General features: G+C 41.3%; 1 protein-coding gene across 1 annotated transcript in view; it reads left to right on the top strand.

The window, feature by feature from the left end:
* Nucleotides 1-3133: 3133 nt before the first annotated feature.
* Nucleotides 3134-16115, top strand: part of Brwd3 (bromodomain and WD repeat domain containing 3) — a 116333-nt gene continuing 103351 nt past the window's right edge. The window contains exons 1-4 of the mRNA XM_070040131.1: nucleotides 3134-3382; nucleotides 3508-3566; nucleotides 3771-3800; nucleotides 4200-4259. Coding sequence (XP_069896232.1) covers nucleotides 3352-3382; nucleotides 3508-3566; nucleotides 3771-3800; nucleotides 4200-4259 — 180 coding nt within the window. The 5' untranslated portion in view covers nucleotides 3134-3351. The remainder of the gene's footprint in view (nucleotides 3383-3507; nucleotides 3567-3770; nucleotides 3801-4199; nucleotides 4260-16115) is intronic.

The raw sequence follows: 16115 nt of genomic DNA on the forward strand, positions 1-16115 counted from the left end.
TTGGAGATGAGTCTCATGGACTTTTCTGACTGGGCTGGCTTTGAATTGAGATCCTCAGATCTCAGCCTCCTGAATAGCTAGGATTATAGGTTTGAGCCACTGGTGCCCAGCAACAAGGCATTTTTGTAATCCTAATTTACAAAGGAAATCCATTGCCTAAATTGTTCAAATACTTCCTAGCGTTACTTTTGAAAAACAAATGCCATTTATGTGATTATGCACATTTCAGTAGCTTCCTCTGACCTATTCCAGAAGCTATTCTAGAACTTTAGAAGCTGCTTGTTTTTTTTGTTTTTTGTTTTTTGTTTTTGTTTTTCCCTGATGGAGTACCCAGGGTCTGTGCATGCTAGCCAAGAACCATTCATTAGGGCTGGGAATGTGGCTTAGTGGTACAGTGCTTGCCTACCATGCATGAAGCCCTGGGTTTGATTCCTCAGTACCATATAAACAGAAACAGCCAGAAGTGGTGCTGTGGCTCAAGTGGTAGAGTGCTAGCTTTGAGAAAAAGCAGCTCAGAGACAGCGCCTAGGCCCTGAGTTCAAGCCCCAGAACTGGCGGGGAAAAAAAAAAAAAAGGACAGAACCTTTCATTGCAATCCTGTGTGTGTGTATATATGTGTGGGGGCACACACGCATAACCTTTTTTTTGCCACTCCTGGGGCTTGAACTTGAGGCCTAGGCACTGTCCTTGAGCCTATTTTTGCTCAAGGCTAGCACTCTACCACTTGAACCACAGTGCCACTTCTGTTTATGTGGTACTGAAGAATCAACCCCAGGGCTGCTTCAAGCATGCTGGGCAAGCACTCTGCCATTAAGCCACATTCCCAGCCCTCAGAGTAGCCTTTAATTTACAAATATAGTTTAGGCTGGCCTTGAACTCAATGCCTGCCTGCCTCAGCCTCCCTAGGACTGATGTTATAGGTAGCTAATCTTTAGTTCTATGTACTCCACACTATTAAATCCATTATTATTCTAACCTACTGTTAGGGCTAATAATTCTTCAAGTTATTAAACTTCTGTTAAAATTATTGTGTGTTCACTGAGTGTGGAGGGCTCACATTTGTAATCTTAGGTACTCAGGAGGCTGAGATTTCAGGATCTTGGTTCAAAGCCAGCCCCTTTTCTAAAAAGCTAAGCTAGAAGTAGAGCTGTGACTCAAGTGGTAAAGTGCTAGCCCTGAGGGTGGAAAAAAGCTAAGGCATATCTCCCAGGCCCAGAGTTCAAACCCCAGTAGTGGCACACATACAAAAAAATGTTTGTGCCGGGTGTTGTAATCCTTGCTACTCAGGAAGCAGAGATCTGAGGATCACAGTGCAAAGCCAGCCCAGGTAGGAAAGTCTGTGAGACTCTTATATCCAATTAACCACCAGAAACCCAGAAGTGGTGCTGTGGCTCCAGTGGTTGAGCCCTAGACTTGAGATGAAGAGTAAGAGTTGAAGGACAGCGACGAGGCCCAGAGTTCAAGCCCCATGGATGACAGAAAAAAAAATGTATCATACATTAGTTATACAGAGAGGATTTCCTTGTTATAGTTCTACTGTTTTTTCTCTTCAGTGAACCCAAACTTATATGGAAGTGGTCACCATGACACAAATGACACATGAATTTTGAAATAAGCCAGAAATGTATTTTAATGACTTTTACTGCATTTTCTGTAAAACTAACGTTGCAAATATACTCCTCCTCCTCCAACTCCTCCCCTTCCCCCTGTTCCTCCTTCCCTTCCCTTCCCCCTCCTCCTCCCCCTCCCCCTCTCCTTCCCAGTCCCCCTCCTCCTTCCCCTCCTCCTCCCTCTCCTTCTCCTCCCCCTCCTTCCCTGAGCTTCTTTTGCTCAAGGCTAGCACTCTCCCACTTGAGCAACTGCTCCACTTCTGGCTTTTTCTGTTTATGTGGAACTGAGGAATTGAGCCCGGGGCTTTGTGCATGCTAGGTGAGCACTCTACCACTAAGTCACGTTCCCAGCCCCTGTATTTTGTATTTTCAAACAGAATAGAAAATTATCCTATAAACAGTAGAGATGGGTAGTATTATTTTTTTTTTCCGGTCATGGGGCTGAACTTTGGGCCTGGACGCTGTCCCTCAGCTCTTCAGCTCAAGGCTAGTGCTCTACCACTTGAGCCACAGTGCCACTTCTGGCTTTTTCTGCTTATGTGGTGCTGAGGAATTGAACCCAGGGCCTCATGCATGTGAGGCAAGCACTCTACCACTGAGCCACTTTCCCAGCCCCATAGTGTTAAATTTTATGTGCGAGTGTGTGTCAGTATTGGGCCTGAGAGCTTGAACTCAGGGTCTTACTTTTGTTTAGGCTTTTTCTGCTCGAGGCTAGTACTTGGAATCATAGCTCTACTTCTGGCTTTTTGGTAGACAGAGATAAGAATCTAAAGGAATTTTCTGCCCCGGACTGGTTTTGAACTGTCTCGCTATGCTGTTACCCTCTAAAGTAACTAGGATTATATGTGTGAGCTATCAGTGCCTGGCTCACGCTAAACACTTAAGAAAGGGACTTGACGTATGGCTGCCAGAATACTTCTCATGCAATATTTACCAGAATTGGGGAATAGTTTAGTCTTCTGTAACTATGTTAACCTTGTACTGTTGACTACCGAGCACAGTATTTTCATTTGATACAATGATTATTTTTTTTCCTCCTTCGGGAATAATACCCTAAAAGGAGGCGACCGCAAGCCTCCTTTTCGTGTGGTGGGGAAGCAAATAAACAGAAATCAAATAGTTCCTAAGCTATTAGTAGGTAGGTGGATCTGGTCAACCCAAGAGAAGTTTCTCAATTCCGCAAAAGGGGAAAGGGTTCTCCGCCGGAAAGGGGCGGGCTGTCTTTACCGGAAGAGCCGACGACAACCGGTTGGTGGAGGCCAAAGTGATCAGTGAGTTTTACGGAAGTGGGTAGAGTGTCGACACGTCAGTAAACACTTACTCCTCCCTCATGGAGTGGTAGCTAGGCAACCTTAGCCTCTTCGGTAGTCATAAAGCCAGGTGTTTACTTTAGTGCCTCTGGCGGCGAACAGGGGGAGTTGCAAGCTCCTCTCACCATTTTTTACCCTCCCTTCTCTCCACCCCTTTTGCCTCCGCCCACCACCCCTCCGTGACTTCGGCTCCTCCCTCTTCTTCTCTCTCTTGCTCTCCTTCCTCCTCCGCCTCCTCAGCTCTTGGGCTAGAATATCTATGGGTCGAAACGTGATGCGATGAATCCGAGAGAGACCGAAACTGGGACGAGGAGAGCGGCGGAAGCGGCGGGACTCCTGGGCATGGGGGCTTCACCACAATAGAGGCAGCATCCTCACCCGCCCCCGCCAACCCCTCCGGAGCGAAGCCCCCAAATCCCCTCGGGAAAAGGATGGCGGCGGCACCTACTCAGATCGAAGCCGGTGGGTAGCTGTGTCCAGGGGCTAAGTGGATGGGGGCTTAGCCAGACGGCTGTCAATTTTTTTTTTCCTGAGAAAGCTTTTAATTCTCTTCTTTGCTTCCCTCTCTGTCTCCCCTCCCTCCCTAGAGCTGTATTACCTGATCGCTAGGTTCTTGCAGTCTGGACCCTGTAACAAATCTGCTCAGGTGAGAGGAAGAAAGAGTATCTGGGAATCTTAGGGGAATATTCTCACTGGGGAAATCGAGGCAGCGGGCTGAGCAGTTCCTTTCAGGGTGAGGAAAAGCCGGCCTTGACTAGTCCTACAGTCAGCGGCTGGGTTCGAAATGGGGAGGGAGGATTGGGTTGTTGGTCCCAGCTGCTTCTCACATTCGTGTTTCTCTTTTGCTCAGGTGCTAGTGCAGGAGCTCGAGGAGCATCAGGTACGGAGCCCCCTCAGGAAGGGGTGGGAAGGGCTGGGGTGAGAGTGGAGGAAGGGGAGGGCAAGTGTGGGGCTGAGGGTAGGGCCCGGCAAGGACTCTGTGGTCTAGGCACCAGATCTTGTCACCAGGGTGAACTGGTTTCTTTCCTGAAAAGGGGCGGACGACGCGGGGGTCTAACGCGCCCCCTCTTTATGCCTTTGGGAGGACGTTTTTCGGAATATCCTCTCCCTAGGCCTCCCACTTGTCTGGTTCTAGAGGAATAGCTTATTGGGATGAGAGAAATAAAGACGCCCAAGGGTCGAGGACCTGGTCACCGGCGAGGTCCTGTTGGTGAGGTGCGAGCAAGGCTTCGCCTTCATCGTCTGTCCCCCTCCCCCTTTCTTTTCCTCCGGCCCCCAGCTGATTCCGCGCCGCTTAGACTGGGAGGGGAAAGAGCACCGAAGAAGCTTCGAGGATCTGGTGAGTAAAGTTTTCACTTCAACTTAATCCAACTCAGTCTTCACTCCCCCCCTCGCTTGTGCCCCCAACCCGCCTCCGACCCCTCCACCTACACCGCTTGCGAGCTTGGTGCTGAGCCTAAGAACGACTGTCCCTTCCCCCTCCCCGCGAGTCAGGAGAAAGGCTACCTTGCCCTCCTTCTCTTAGCCTCTAATGCTTACACCTGAAAACTTTGAAAAATGTGAGTTGATTATCAGAGGAGCGGTGTTACAGATTATGAATATATTACAAACGTCGGGGAAGGCCCATTGTAGGGGAAAAGGGAGAGAAACCAGGGGGTTATCTTGGGGCACGTACCAAGGACTGACGCTGGCCAATGACAGCGTTGGTAACAGCTCGGAGTTCCGGATTAGTGGAAGAAAACTGGCTTCTGGTTGGCCCTGGCTTGAAATACGGGAACTGAGGCCAGGCTTGTTTTTTTTTTTTTTTTTTTTTTCTTTTTTTAAGAGGGGAGGGGAGAAGGGGCTCAAAAGGGGAGCTGACGGACCCAGGACCGGGAGAAATGACACAATTAAAAATAATAAGGACCACTGAGCGATTTCCCAAATTTCCCGGCTTTAAATAATGGGCTATGGGATAAAATCATCATTGTATAGTTCTGATCTTAGAAAATACCTCATTAAGTCATCAGTAAATCGCAGTTATACAAATTCATTTTCAGTAAATAAAAGCTGGATTGTGATCTTTTTAGGAACTGGTGAATCAGGCTTTGGGCATTACAAGAAGACAACAATGGGCATATTTTTTAAATAGAATACACTTTAGTAAAGGACTGAAGTCATTGGATTGAGTGTTGTTTCTCCTACAAGTATAATTCATAGTATAAATAAACCTGTACAGCACTGACACAAAAAAAGGTGATGCATTTTATTTTTGGGAGGAGGTTCTACTGTTAGCTATAGACATAGTGAATTACATGATAAAGAAGGGATAGAGGTGATGTTACTAAAATTTAAATTTAGCTATATTTCCTTCAAATTAGATTCACAAGATGAAAAGACGACAAAGTTAAAGTTGGAAGAAGATGGTAGTCTAAATATAAAGAAAATTATTTAAATTGGCTTTCAGTAAGAAAATATCTAAATTGCTTTGCTGTTCATTTTGATACTTCTCTTTGTATTATATTACAACAGTGAAGCATGTTAATCATTTCCAAATATACTAACTTTTTTCTTATAATTTGCAAACCATAAAATGGTATAATAATTGTGATTAAGAGAATCTGGGTTGTGTGCACTATTACTGCAAATAATTTCTCAGAAGGATAAAAATTACTTCTAAAAACAGTATTTTCAAATTTAATTTATAGGCAAGAGATTTTGTTGAACTTAAGTCATGCATGCCCTTCAAAAGGCAAAAACAGCACTGCCTACTGATACATGTTTTAACAGGTCATTATTCATATGTTTTTGAAAATAATTTTAACAGTGAGGTGTATTGAAAATGCTTTTGTTTATATTTGTCTGACACCTAAATGTGTATGCGGGTAGATCATTCTTAAGCAAGTGGTACTAGAAACAAAACAAAATAAGACTAACTTGATGGAACGTTGAGTCATTAAAAAGTCTACTCAGGGCTGGGAAGGTGGCTCAGTGGTAGAGCGCTTGCCTTGCATGCATGAGGCCCTGGGTTCGATTCCTCAGCACCACATAAGCAAAAAGAAAAAAAGCTGGAAGTGGCACTGTGGCTCAAGTGGTAGAGCGCTAGCCTTGAGCTGAAGAATTGAGGGACAGAACCCAGGCCCAGAGTTTGGGCCCCACGACCGGACCCCCCCCCCAAAAAAAAAGTCTACTCAAAGTCTACCCAGATCCCGGGGTCGGTGGCTCATGCCTGTAATCCCAGCTACTCAGGAGGCTGAGATCTGAGGATCAAGATTCAAAGCCAGCCCAAGCAGGAAAGCCTGTGAAGGAATCTCTTTATCTCCAGTAAACCACCAGAAAACTGGAAGTGGCACTGTGGCTCAAGTGGTAGAGCACTCGCCTTGAGCTGAAGAGCTGAGGGACAGTGCCCAGGCCCCAGAGTTTAAGCCCCACCACACCCGACAAAACAAAACGGCTACTCAGTATTTAAGGTTTATAGGAATTAAAAATTGGTTAAGCTACTTTTTTGTCCTTTACAAAGCATCACTGTGTATTTAGTAAAAGTGCATAGTAAATTGGTTGAAATTTATCCCATTTTAAACATCAATATTAGACTTTTCCTTCACTTATATTGCATAGGGAATTTTTTTTGCCAGTCCTGGGGCTTGAACTCAGGGCGTGGGCACTGTCCCTGAGCTTCTTTTGCTTAAGGCTATCGTTCTACCACTTGAGCCACAGGGCCACTTCCACCTTTTCCTGTATATGTGGTTTTGAAGAATCCAACCCAGGGTTTCATGCATGAGAGGCAAGCACTGTAGGACTAAGCTACATTCCCAGCCCTGGAATTTTTTTTTTTTTGTAGGTTGTTGGGCTTGCGCTCTGGGCCTGGGCACTGTCCCTCAGCTCTTCAGCTCAAGACTAGCACTCTCCCACTTGAGTCACAGCGCCACTTCCGGCTTTCTGAGTGGTTTATTGGAGATAAGAGTCTTAAAGACGTTCTTGCCCAGGATGGCTTTGAACCGTGATCCTCAGATCTCAGCCTCCTGAGTAGCTAGGATTACAGGCATGAGGCACCGGTGCCCAGCAGTCCTGAAATTTTTTATATAATTAACATCTATTTTATGCTTTGTAGTTTTTTTTTTGTTTTGTTTTTGGGTCAGGTCTTGGGGCCTGAACTCTGGGCCTTGGCACTGACCCTCAGCTCTTCAGCTCAAGGCTAGCACTCTACCACTTGAGCCTCAGCCCCACTTCTGGCTTTTCTACTTATGTGGTGCTGAGTGCCTAATGCCTGCAAGGCAAGCGCTCTACCACTGAGCCACCTTCCCAGCCCCTCCTGGAGACTTTGATCTCCAATTAACCACCCAAAAAGCCAGAAGTGGCACTGTGGTTGAAGTGGCAGAGACAGGCCTTGAATAGACAAAGCCAAGTGAAAACTTGAGACCCTATGTTTGATCCCTAGTTTGGGCACAAAACAAACACATACATCTTTTTAAAGGTTAAGCTTACTTAACCTTTAACCAGGTATTTTGTTGTTGTTGTTGGAGACTGGGATTTGAATTCAGTCACTCATTGGCTGGTGTTCTACCACCTGAGCCTGGCCTTCAACCCCCCAGGTATTATTGTTACCCTTGTTTATCTATATGTATCCCTACATATTCTTGATTTTTGTTCATTTAGTTATATTTTAGATGCTTTGAGATATAGAAGACTCATCAATTAGCCCTGGGTGGTCCAGTTGCTTTAGTCTCCCTATTATTTATTATGTGTTTTTGTTATTATAAAGGTGATGTACAGAGGGATTACAGTTACATAAATCAAGTAGAGTACATTTCTACATTGTGTCTTTTTGTATTCAGTTGATACTTAGAGGCCGTCAGTTGATACTTAGAGGCCGTTTCTACCTTTTGACTTTTTTATTTAATTGATAATTTTTTTATGCTACCTGCTTGCAGTTTTTGGAGCACTAGGAATGGAACCCAGACCAGTTGCAAGCATGCTCTTCCATTAGTCTACATCATTTTCTTCAAACATTTAACGTTTTTATGCATGGAGAATCTCTCCTATGGCTGAAATGTTTACATAGTGGTGTGCTCTTTAACTTTCCTTTGAGCTTTTATATTGAAAGCTTAGATTTAAATTTTAAATTTAAATTTTAAATTTTCATACCAAGATCTAGGTTTGGGGGAAATTTTATCTACCTTTTTTTGGTGCCAATCCTGGGGCTTGAACTCAAGGCCTGGGTGCTGTCCCTGGGCTTTTTGTTGTTGTTGTTGGTCGTGGGACCTTGAACTCTGGGCTGGGGCACTGTCCCTCAGCTCTTCAGCTCAAGGCTAGTGCTCTATCCCTTGAGCCATAGCTCCACTTTTGGCTTTTTCTTCTTCTGTGGTGCTAAGGAATCAAACCCAGGGCCTCTTTTATGCAAGGTAAGCATTCTACCACTGAGCCACCTTCCCAGCCCTGTCCATGGGCTTTTGTACTTAAGGATAGTACTCTACCAATTGAGCCACAGTTTCATTTTCAGCTCTTTGGTGGATAATTGGAGATAAGAGCCTCATAGATTTTTGCCAGTGCTGGCTTTAAACTGAGATCCTCAGATCTCAGCCTCCTGAGTAGCTAGGATTATAGGTGTGAGCCACTAGCACCCGGCTTATTATTATTTTTGGGGCGGGGGAATCTGGTTGTGGGGCCTGAACTCTGGGCCTGGGTGCTGTCCCTCAGCTCTTCAGCTCAAGGCTAGCGCTCTACCACTTGAGCCACAGCACCACTTCCGGCTTTTTTTTTCTTTTTGCTTATGTGGTGCTGAGGAATCAAACCCAGGGCCTCATGCATGCAAGGCAAGCGCTCTACCACTGAGCCACCTTCCCAGCCCCTGACTTATTATTGACCTTTTAAGACAGATGTCTGTTCTCTACCTATGGATTTCTTTGTAAGAGGGTTGAGAATTTGAAGAAAATGAAGTATACTAGGTTCCCAGTGTTAAAATTAATCACTAGATTAATAAATGTATTGTTGATTAAAAGTTTTTCATATCTGGCATCTAACTTTAGTTTCATCATAGGTGGAATGGAGTGCTTTTATTGAGGTAGATAATTATATTGATAGGTGTATGCAATATGGTCTCTTGACTACATATCTGGATTGAAATTTTGTAATGTATTCATGAATAGTATAGCCTTTTTCTGGTATGTTACAAAACTATTACAAAAAATACTTGAAACTTAAAATATCTTTTCATATGAGAAGGAAAAACTATAAAAATCCATAATTTAGATCTGAAGGATTATAAACAAGGTCAATATACTAAATCTGAGTTGCATAGATATGTACACTACATACTTGAAAAAGTCCTGTCTAGGTCTGTGTATGTTTAATATATACATAACACGTGTGTATACTCGTTAATTTGAATTGACTTTACTGCTTAGCTTTATCCAGAAAAATATTTAACACTTCAATACTATTACTGCTTTTACCTATTTTAGAACTTCTCCAAGGCTTTCTTAAATGGTTATCTCTTTTAGTGTTTTACTTATAATTTGCAACACAAAGTAAGGCTCTTTTATGTTGAAACAATGGCTGGAAATACTTACATATCTAGATCTTAAATGCCATAAAAAAATCTGTACATAATTGTTTAGCAATCTATGTTGAAATGCAGTAGTTTTTAAAGTATGGGATTCAGGATAAAAGATTCTAAATTAATTTTATTGAATTTTAAAATAATGAAGGGGTTTGAAGCAATTGTTTTTGATGTTTGACTTTGGCGTATTTATTTTGCTTTTTACTTGACACTTATTGATAGAATTAGATTTGCTTCTTGCATTTTATCTTCAGGTAGAAAGTTGAAATAAATACAAATGTTCTTTCATTTGTGGTAACCCTTATGCATTGTGGGAGATTTTATTGCTTCCTCCTAGGAGCTTTGAGGGGACCACAGGGAGTAATCAGGGTGTGTGTGTGTGTGTGTGTGTGTGTGTGTGTGTGTGTGTGTGTGTGTGTGTGTGTGTGTGTGTGTGTGTGTGTGTGTGTGTGTGTGTGTGTGTGTGTGTGTGTGTGTGTGTGTGTGTGTGTGTGTGTGTGTGTGTGTGTAAATAGTTTTTGTTACAATTTAAACTTTATACATTGTGTGTGTGTGTGTTTGTGTGAATAGTTTTTGTTACAATTTAAACTTTATACATTGATGGGTCTGGAAATGTGGCTTAGTGGTAGAGTGCTTACTTAGCATGCCTAAAGTTCTAGGTTTGATTCCTCAGTACCTTATAAACAGAAAAAGCTAGAAGTGGCGTTGTGGCTCAAGTGGTAGAGCGGTATCCTTGAGCACAGAGAAGCTCAGGAACAGAGCCCAGCTCTGAGTTCAAGAAAAAATTTATACATTGAAATAGTGATTTATCAGTTTTTTCAGAAACATGGTAAAGATTAAATTCCTATGGTTAGACTGGGCCAAAAAGATGTAATTATCTTTAGATGTGGTAATGTATTTTTGCATTTGTTAAATATTTTCATCTATGGAATTAGATGTGTAGAGAAGCACACTGTATTTTTCTCACTTTATATTCAAAAGATTTGAAGTAACTTAATGGTATTAAAAACCTTTTTATTGAGATAGTATGTTTCTTACTGTTACTGTCTGCATGTAAAACATTCAGGTTTAAAGCTTTTACAGTCTGTCATTTGGTCGGTCCTCAGTAACTACTTTGAAACAATGTGTTTACGTTCTATACATACTTGTGTTCTTTTTCTTACCTTGCCCAGCTATTGTTGTCTAACTAATAATAGCTTAAATTGTCTATTAGAATAACAAACTGATTTTGAGTGCTGGTAGCATAGTTATTGACTTTAGTGTGGAAATAGTTTAAGCACATGTGATTTATTAACTGCCATGTGGTCATGCAGCCATAGTTAGGAAGAATGGAATGCATCATGGGAAACAAAAATTATGTGCTGCTTAACCCTAGGGTAGTATAGCGTACACATATAGTGCTAACTGATAGGTATTATGGCAGAAAAAGTCAATCTGAAAATTAATATTTCTAACTACTGTCTTGCTTGAGCCTCCCATTAAAACATGTTGTTTTTATTTTGGATTTGATTCTCGGCGTGATTTTTTGAATAGGAAACACTTTTGTGTTTGTCAGTCCTAGGATTGAATTCAGGGTCTAGGTGCTGTCCTTTAGGTTTTTCATTTAAGACTGGTGAGCCACAGTTCCACTTCTGGCTTTTTGGTGGTTTACTGTAAATGAGAGACTCCTGGACTCTCCTGCCTTGGACTGGCTTTGAACCAAAGTCCTCAGATCTCGGTGTCCTGAGCAGCTAGGATTATATGCATGAGCCATCATTGCCTAGCTGGAAACATGTTTTTAATAATGAAAATCCTTTTGGAGAGTCATTGCTGATACAAGAAAAACTGGTATCTCAGTACAAATGTGATACTATCAAAATTAAATGAGGTATAGTTAGAGAGGTAAGAATTTAGATTCTGGAACTAGCTTTATAAAATTTTGTTTTAAAATTTATTTTCGAGTATTAGTATAATTTCTAGTTTTGTTTTTAATTTATTGATTATGGATAAATAAGCAGTACTTTGGGTAGGGAGGAAAATATAGAATAAAAGCAATTTTCTGTTTGTGTTTGACATTTCTTACATGGGATTTGTAGGAATAGGAAAAACCTGAAGATTTAGTGTGGAAGATAGCCTTTGACCAGTGACCATTGGGCAAGCTAATTAACCTCTCAGATTCAGTTTCATCAATTGGAAAATGAAAATTCCTACCTTTTTTTTTTTTTTACAAGATTTCCTTGTGGAATGATTAAATGTAAAATAATACATTTTCTTAATTACAAAATACTGCACAAATGAATGCTACTTTTAAAAATAGCCGAGGGGCTGGGAAAGTGACTCAATGGTAGAGTGCTTGCCTTGTATGCATGAGGCCCTGGGTTCGGTTCTTCAGCACCTCATAAGCAGAGAAAGCCGGAAGTAGGGCTGGGGTTCAAGTGGTAGAGCACTAGTCGACATCTGAAGAGCTGAGAGGGATAGCACCCAGGCTCAGAGTTCAGGCCCCATGACTGATGAAAAAAAAATAAATAACTGAGTGCGCTCAGCATGGAAGTTGGAAAGGATTGATTCTAGAATTTTTATTTATTTATTTTTGCCTGTTATGGGGTTTGAACTCAGGGCCTGGGCACTGTCTCTGAGCTTCTTTGGCTCAAGGCTAGTGCTCTACCACTTGAGCCACAGCACCACTTCAGGCATTTTTCTGTTTATGTGGTACTGAGGAATTGAACCTGGGGCTTCATGGATGCTAGGCAAGCACTCTACCACTGAGCCACATTCTCAGCCCCCCGGGACTTGAACTCTTGATCCTCAGCCTCCTGAGTGCTAGGATTACAGGTGTGTAGTACCATGTGTGACCCTGTTCAAGTATTGTGAAATAGAAAACTAGGGCTGGAAATGTGGTTTAGTGGTAGAGTACCAGCATGCATGAAGCCCTGGGTTCAATTCCTCAGTACCACATAAACAGAAAAAGCCAGAAGTAGTGCTGTGGCTCAAGTGGTAGAGTGCTAGCCGTGAGCATAAGAAGCTCAGGGGAAAAAAAAGGAAAAAAAAAAAAAGCTCAGGGACAGTGCCCTGGCCCTGAGTTTAAGCTTCAGGACTGATGAATATATATATAAAATATATTTTACATAATATATATTCATATATGTTAGCCAGGTGCTGGTGGCTTGTATCTATAATCCTACCTATTCAGGAGGCTGAGATCTGAGGACTGCAGTTTGAAGCCAGCCCAGGGTAAAAAGAGACTCTTATCTCCAATAAACTACTCAGAAAAAGCCAGAAGTGATGGTGTGGCTCAAACACACACACACTAAAGATGAGGCACAGAGAGGTTAGTTATGTAAGTCAGATGAGTACATTCCTTTTGAACAATGTCACCCCTTCCCTCTCTCCCAGTTTTTCCCTTCCATCCCCACCAACAAGTTGTATAGTTCATTTTTAACATAGTATCCTGTGAGTACCACTGCTGCAGTTGTTTACCCTTAGTCCCTCCATTTCTGTGCCCCCTTACTCTCCCAAAGACAGATAAACAAGACAAAAGGAAATGAAAACAAAAACAGCACCAAAAGCTGGGCACCAGTGGCTTACTCCTATAATCCTACCTACTCAGGAGGTTGAAACCTGAGGATCAGGGTTTGAAGCTATCTAGTTAATCACAGCAAAAGCTGAAAGTGGTTTTGTAGTTCAAGTGATTCAGAATGCTAGCCTTGAACAAAAGCGGCTTAGGGACAGTGCCTAGTCCCAGAATTCAAGGCCCAAGACTGGAAAAATCGAAAAGCAACAAAGAGAAACAAAAACTTGTTTCCATTTTCTGGAGTTTATTTCAATAAATATTATTTTGTATGAGCAGATGCACATAGCTGTTGGACCTATATGATCCTCTAAGAATATCCTCCTTTGGTCTCTCTTTGAATGCCCAGAGACCTATATAATCTATCATGTTCCAGTGTATTTTTTTTTCTTTTTGTCAGATGTGGGGCCTGAAATCTGGGCCTGGGCTCTGTCTTTCAGCTCTTCAGCTCAAGGCTAACATTTAAGCTACAGTGCCACTTCAGCTTTTTCTGCTTACATGGTGCTGAGGAATCGAACTTAGGGCCTCATGTATACAAGGCAAGCACTCTACCACTGAGCCACCTTCCCAGACCCTATTTTTTTCTTTTACCATCGAGTGTGTTTACTCGTAGATTTATAGACACTAGAATTTGTATTTTTTTTAGCTAGCTATCACATTCTAATTTTATACAGTACATAGGTACAAGAGTGAAATTAAAAAGTGTTTAAAATATGAGCATCAGAATTCAACCCAGAATTAGTGTTTTAAGGTGTGTCTGTATTAAAGAATAAAAGAACAGATGTTAAACGATACTGTTAACTTGCGTTTTTATAAATTCCAGAAAAAAATTTAGTGATACTGACACATAGCTTTTACTCTTTTTAAGAAATTAAGATGAGTCAGCTTTTATAATAGATTTTCAATCATTCTTATTTATTGATCTTTTCCTAAACTTATTTTTTATGTATTGTTGACATTCTTGTATTTCTTGTTTTAAGATGTTTTCTTGTACCTAAGCAACTGTTGTGCTTTGTAGTAGTTGCCCTATTGTTATTTAATTTTCTTAACTTTTGTTAGAAACATGTCATAATGAATACTAGGCTTATTTTAGCCTGGGAGCTGGTGCTGAGTTCTTTCTTTGGATCTTTTCTCTACTGTGCAGCTTCTAGAATGTGGACGTGTCCTCTGTCCTCCTTTTGATTTCATCTGCCCCTTGGGTTATATAGCACTTTTAACATTTTCTTGAGATCAAGTAACCTAGAGAACACTTGCCTCTAGGACAATTGTTCTGGCTGTCTCCTTCCTCAGGAAATCTTAAAACTAATAAAAAGAAATGGGATGAATAATGATTTAACACTGAGAAAAAACAGTAGGAAGTCTAAACAATTTGTGGCCCACCTTGCTAACCAGCCCTCCCACTAGAAAGACTTGCCTGTCCCTCTTTCTATTTCTACCCAGTTTTGACCCTCTTCAAATTCATCAGACATTAAAACCCACAGCTTAAAATATAAAGATATATTATCACATTACTGTAGTTACTGTACGCATTTTTTTTGTCAGTTCTGAGGAGTGAATAAGGCCTATTGCATGCCAGGCAAGTATTTCACAGTGGAGTTATATCTGCCATTGTAAGTACATACATAGTTACATGTTATATCTGCTATCGTAGGTACATACATAGTTTTATACAAACCCAAGTGTTTTTCTATTTTGACATGGAGTCTCTAATGCTAATGCTGGGCCCAGGATAGAGGGTAGATAATTTTGTGTTAGGTCACATATGTAGAAACAGTGGATGCTGGAATGATTCATAGCTCTTTGTACTGTATCATACTGCTAAAAAAGTAACTGCTAGAAAATTTTAGAGTCTGAATAATCCAGATTCTCAGACATAAAAGTACCTTGCTTGTATTTATAGTTCACTTCCATTGACATATTTAAACATATATTCTTCAAAACCTACTTTTTCCAACCTTAAATATTTTAAGATTATGTGACTAAACCTTCTTCATGTATTCTTCCATCTCTGCCTTAACTATCACAGCGGGCTGGGAATGGGGCTTAGTGGTAGAGTGCTTGCCTAGCATCAATGAAGCCCTGTGTTCAAGTCCTCATTTCCACATAAACAGAAAAAGCCAGAAGTGACTCTGTGGCTCAAGTGGTAGAGTGCTAGCCTTGAGCAAAAGAAATTCAAGCACAGTGCCCAGGCCCTGAGTTTAAGCTACAGGATTTGCAAAACAAAAACAAAAACAAGAACAAAAAAAATCCCAAAACCAAAAAAACTTATCAGACAATAATTTTTTTTTGGTCGGCTGGGGGGCTTGAACTGCTGTTCAGCTCAAGGCTAGCATTCTACCACTTGAGCCACAGCGTTGCTTCTGGTTTATTATTTGTCTGATTCTATTATTTCTAAAATCCCATATTAAAACAATGATATCATTGCTTATTGAAATTGATATTTCAGATGTACCTCTTGGTACGGGACTAGCCTCTTGAGATTAGCTACCTGTTGCTTTTTATTCAGTGCCCAGTTGGATTCCTTTTAACTAATTATGATGAGTAAGCTCATCTGTGAGCTCTCTGGTCTACTCTGTTACATAATGACTCTGAAATGTATTTCAGTTGTTAGATTTACTTTTTAGGTCAGCCAACCTCCCTGTATCAAGGCTTATAAACTAGGGTTCTTTAAATTACTTTTAATTAGATTTATGGTTTTTTACCTCTTTGTATACTTTGTGTTATCGCTACTTTTATAAATTTTCAACTGGTTTTATAGTAGTTAAGAGAAGTGAGCAGTAGGCAGACAGATTCTGTCTGTTCTTTTTGAAAATTAGACAGGACACATCATGTTTTTCTGTCAGATGTGGAGTTAGACTGACTGTACAAAAGGATTTTTCCAATTAAGAGATTTTATAATTTATTGCCTTGGAGATTTTTTTTTAATGTGGGATCCTTGGCATGAACTCAAGGTCTGGGTGCTGACACAGCTTTTTTGCTCAAGGCTAATGTTTCACCACTTGAGCCACAGCTCCACTTCTAGATTTTTAGTGGTTAATTGGAGATAGGAGTCTTTTGGACTTTCCTGCCTGGGCTGGTTTTGAACTGCAATTCTTAGAAGGTCTCAGCTA

Source organism: Dipodomys merriami, unplaced genomic scaffold (genome assembly GCF_024711535.1).
Source record: "Dipodomys merriami isolate MVZ:Mamm:240054 unplaced genomic scaffold, mDipMer1.0.p SCAF_3, whole genome shotgun sequence".
Lineage (NCBI taxonomy): Eukaryota > Metazoa > Chordata > Mammalia > Rodentia > Heteromyidae > Dipodomys > Dipodomys merriami.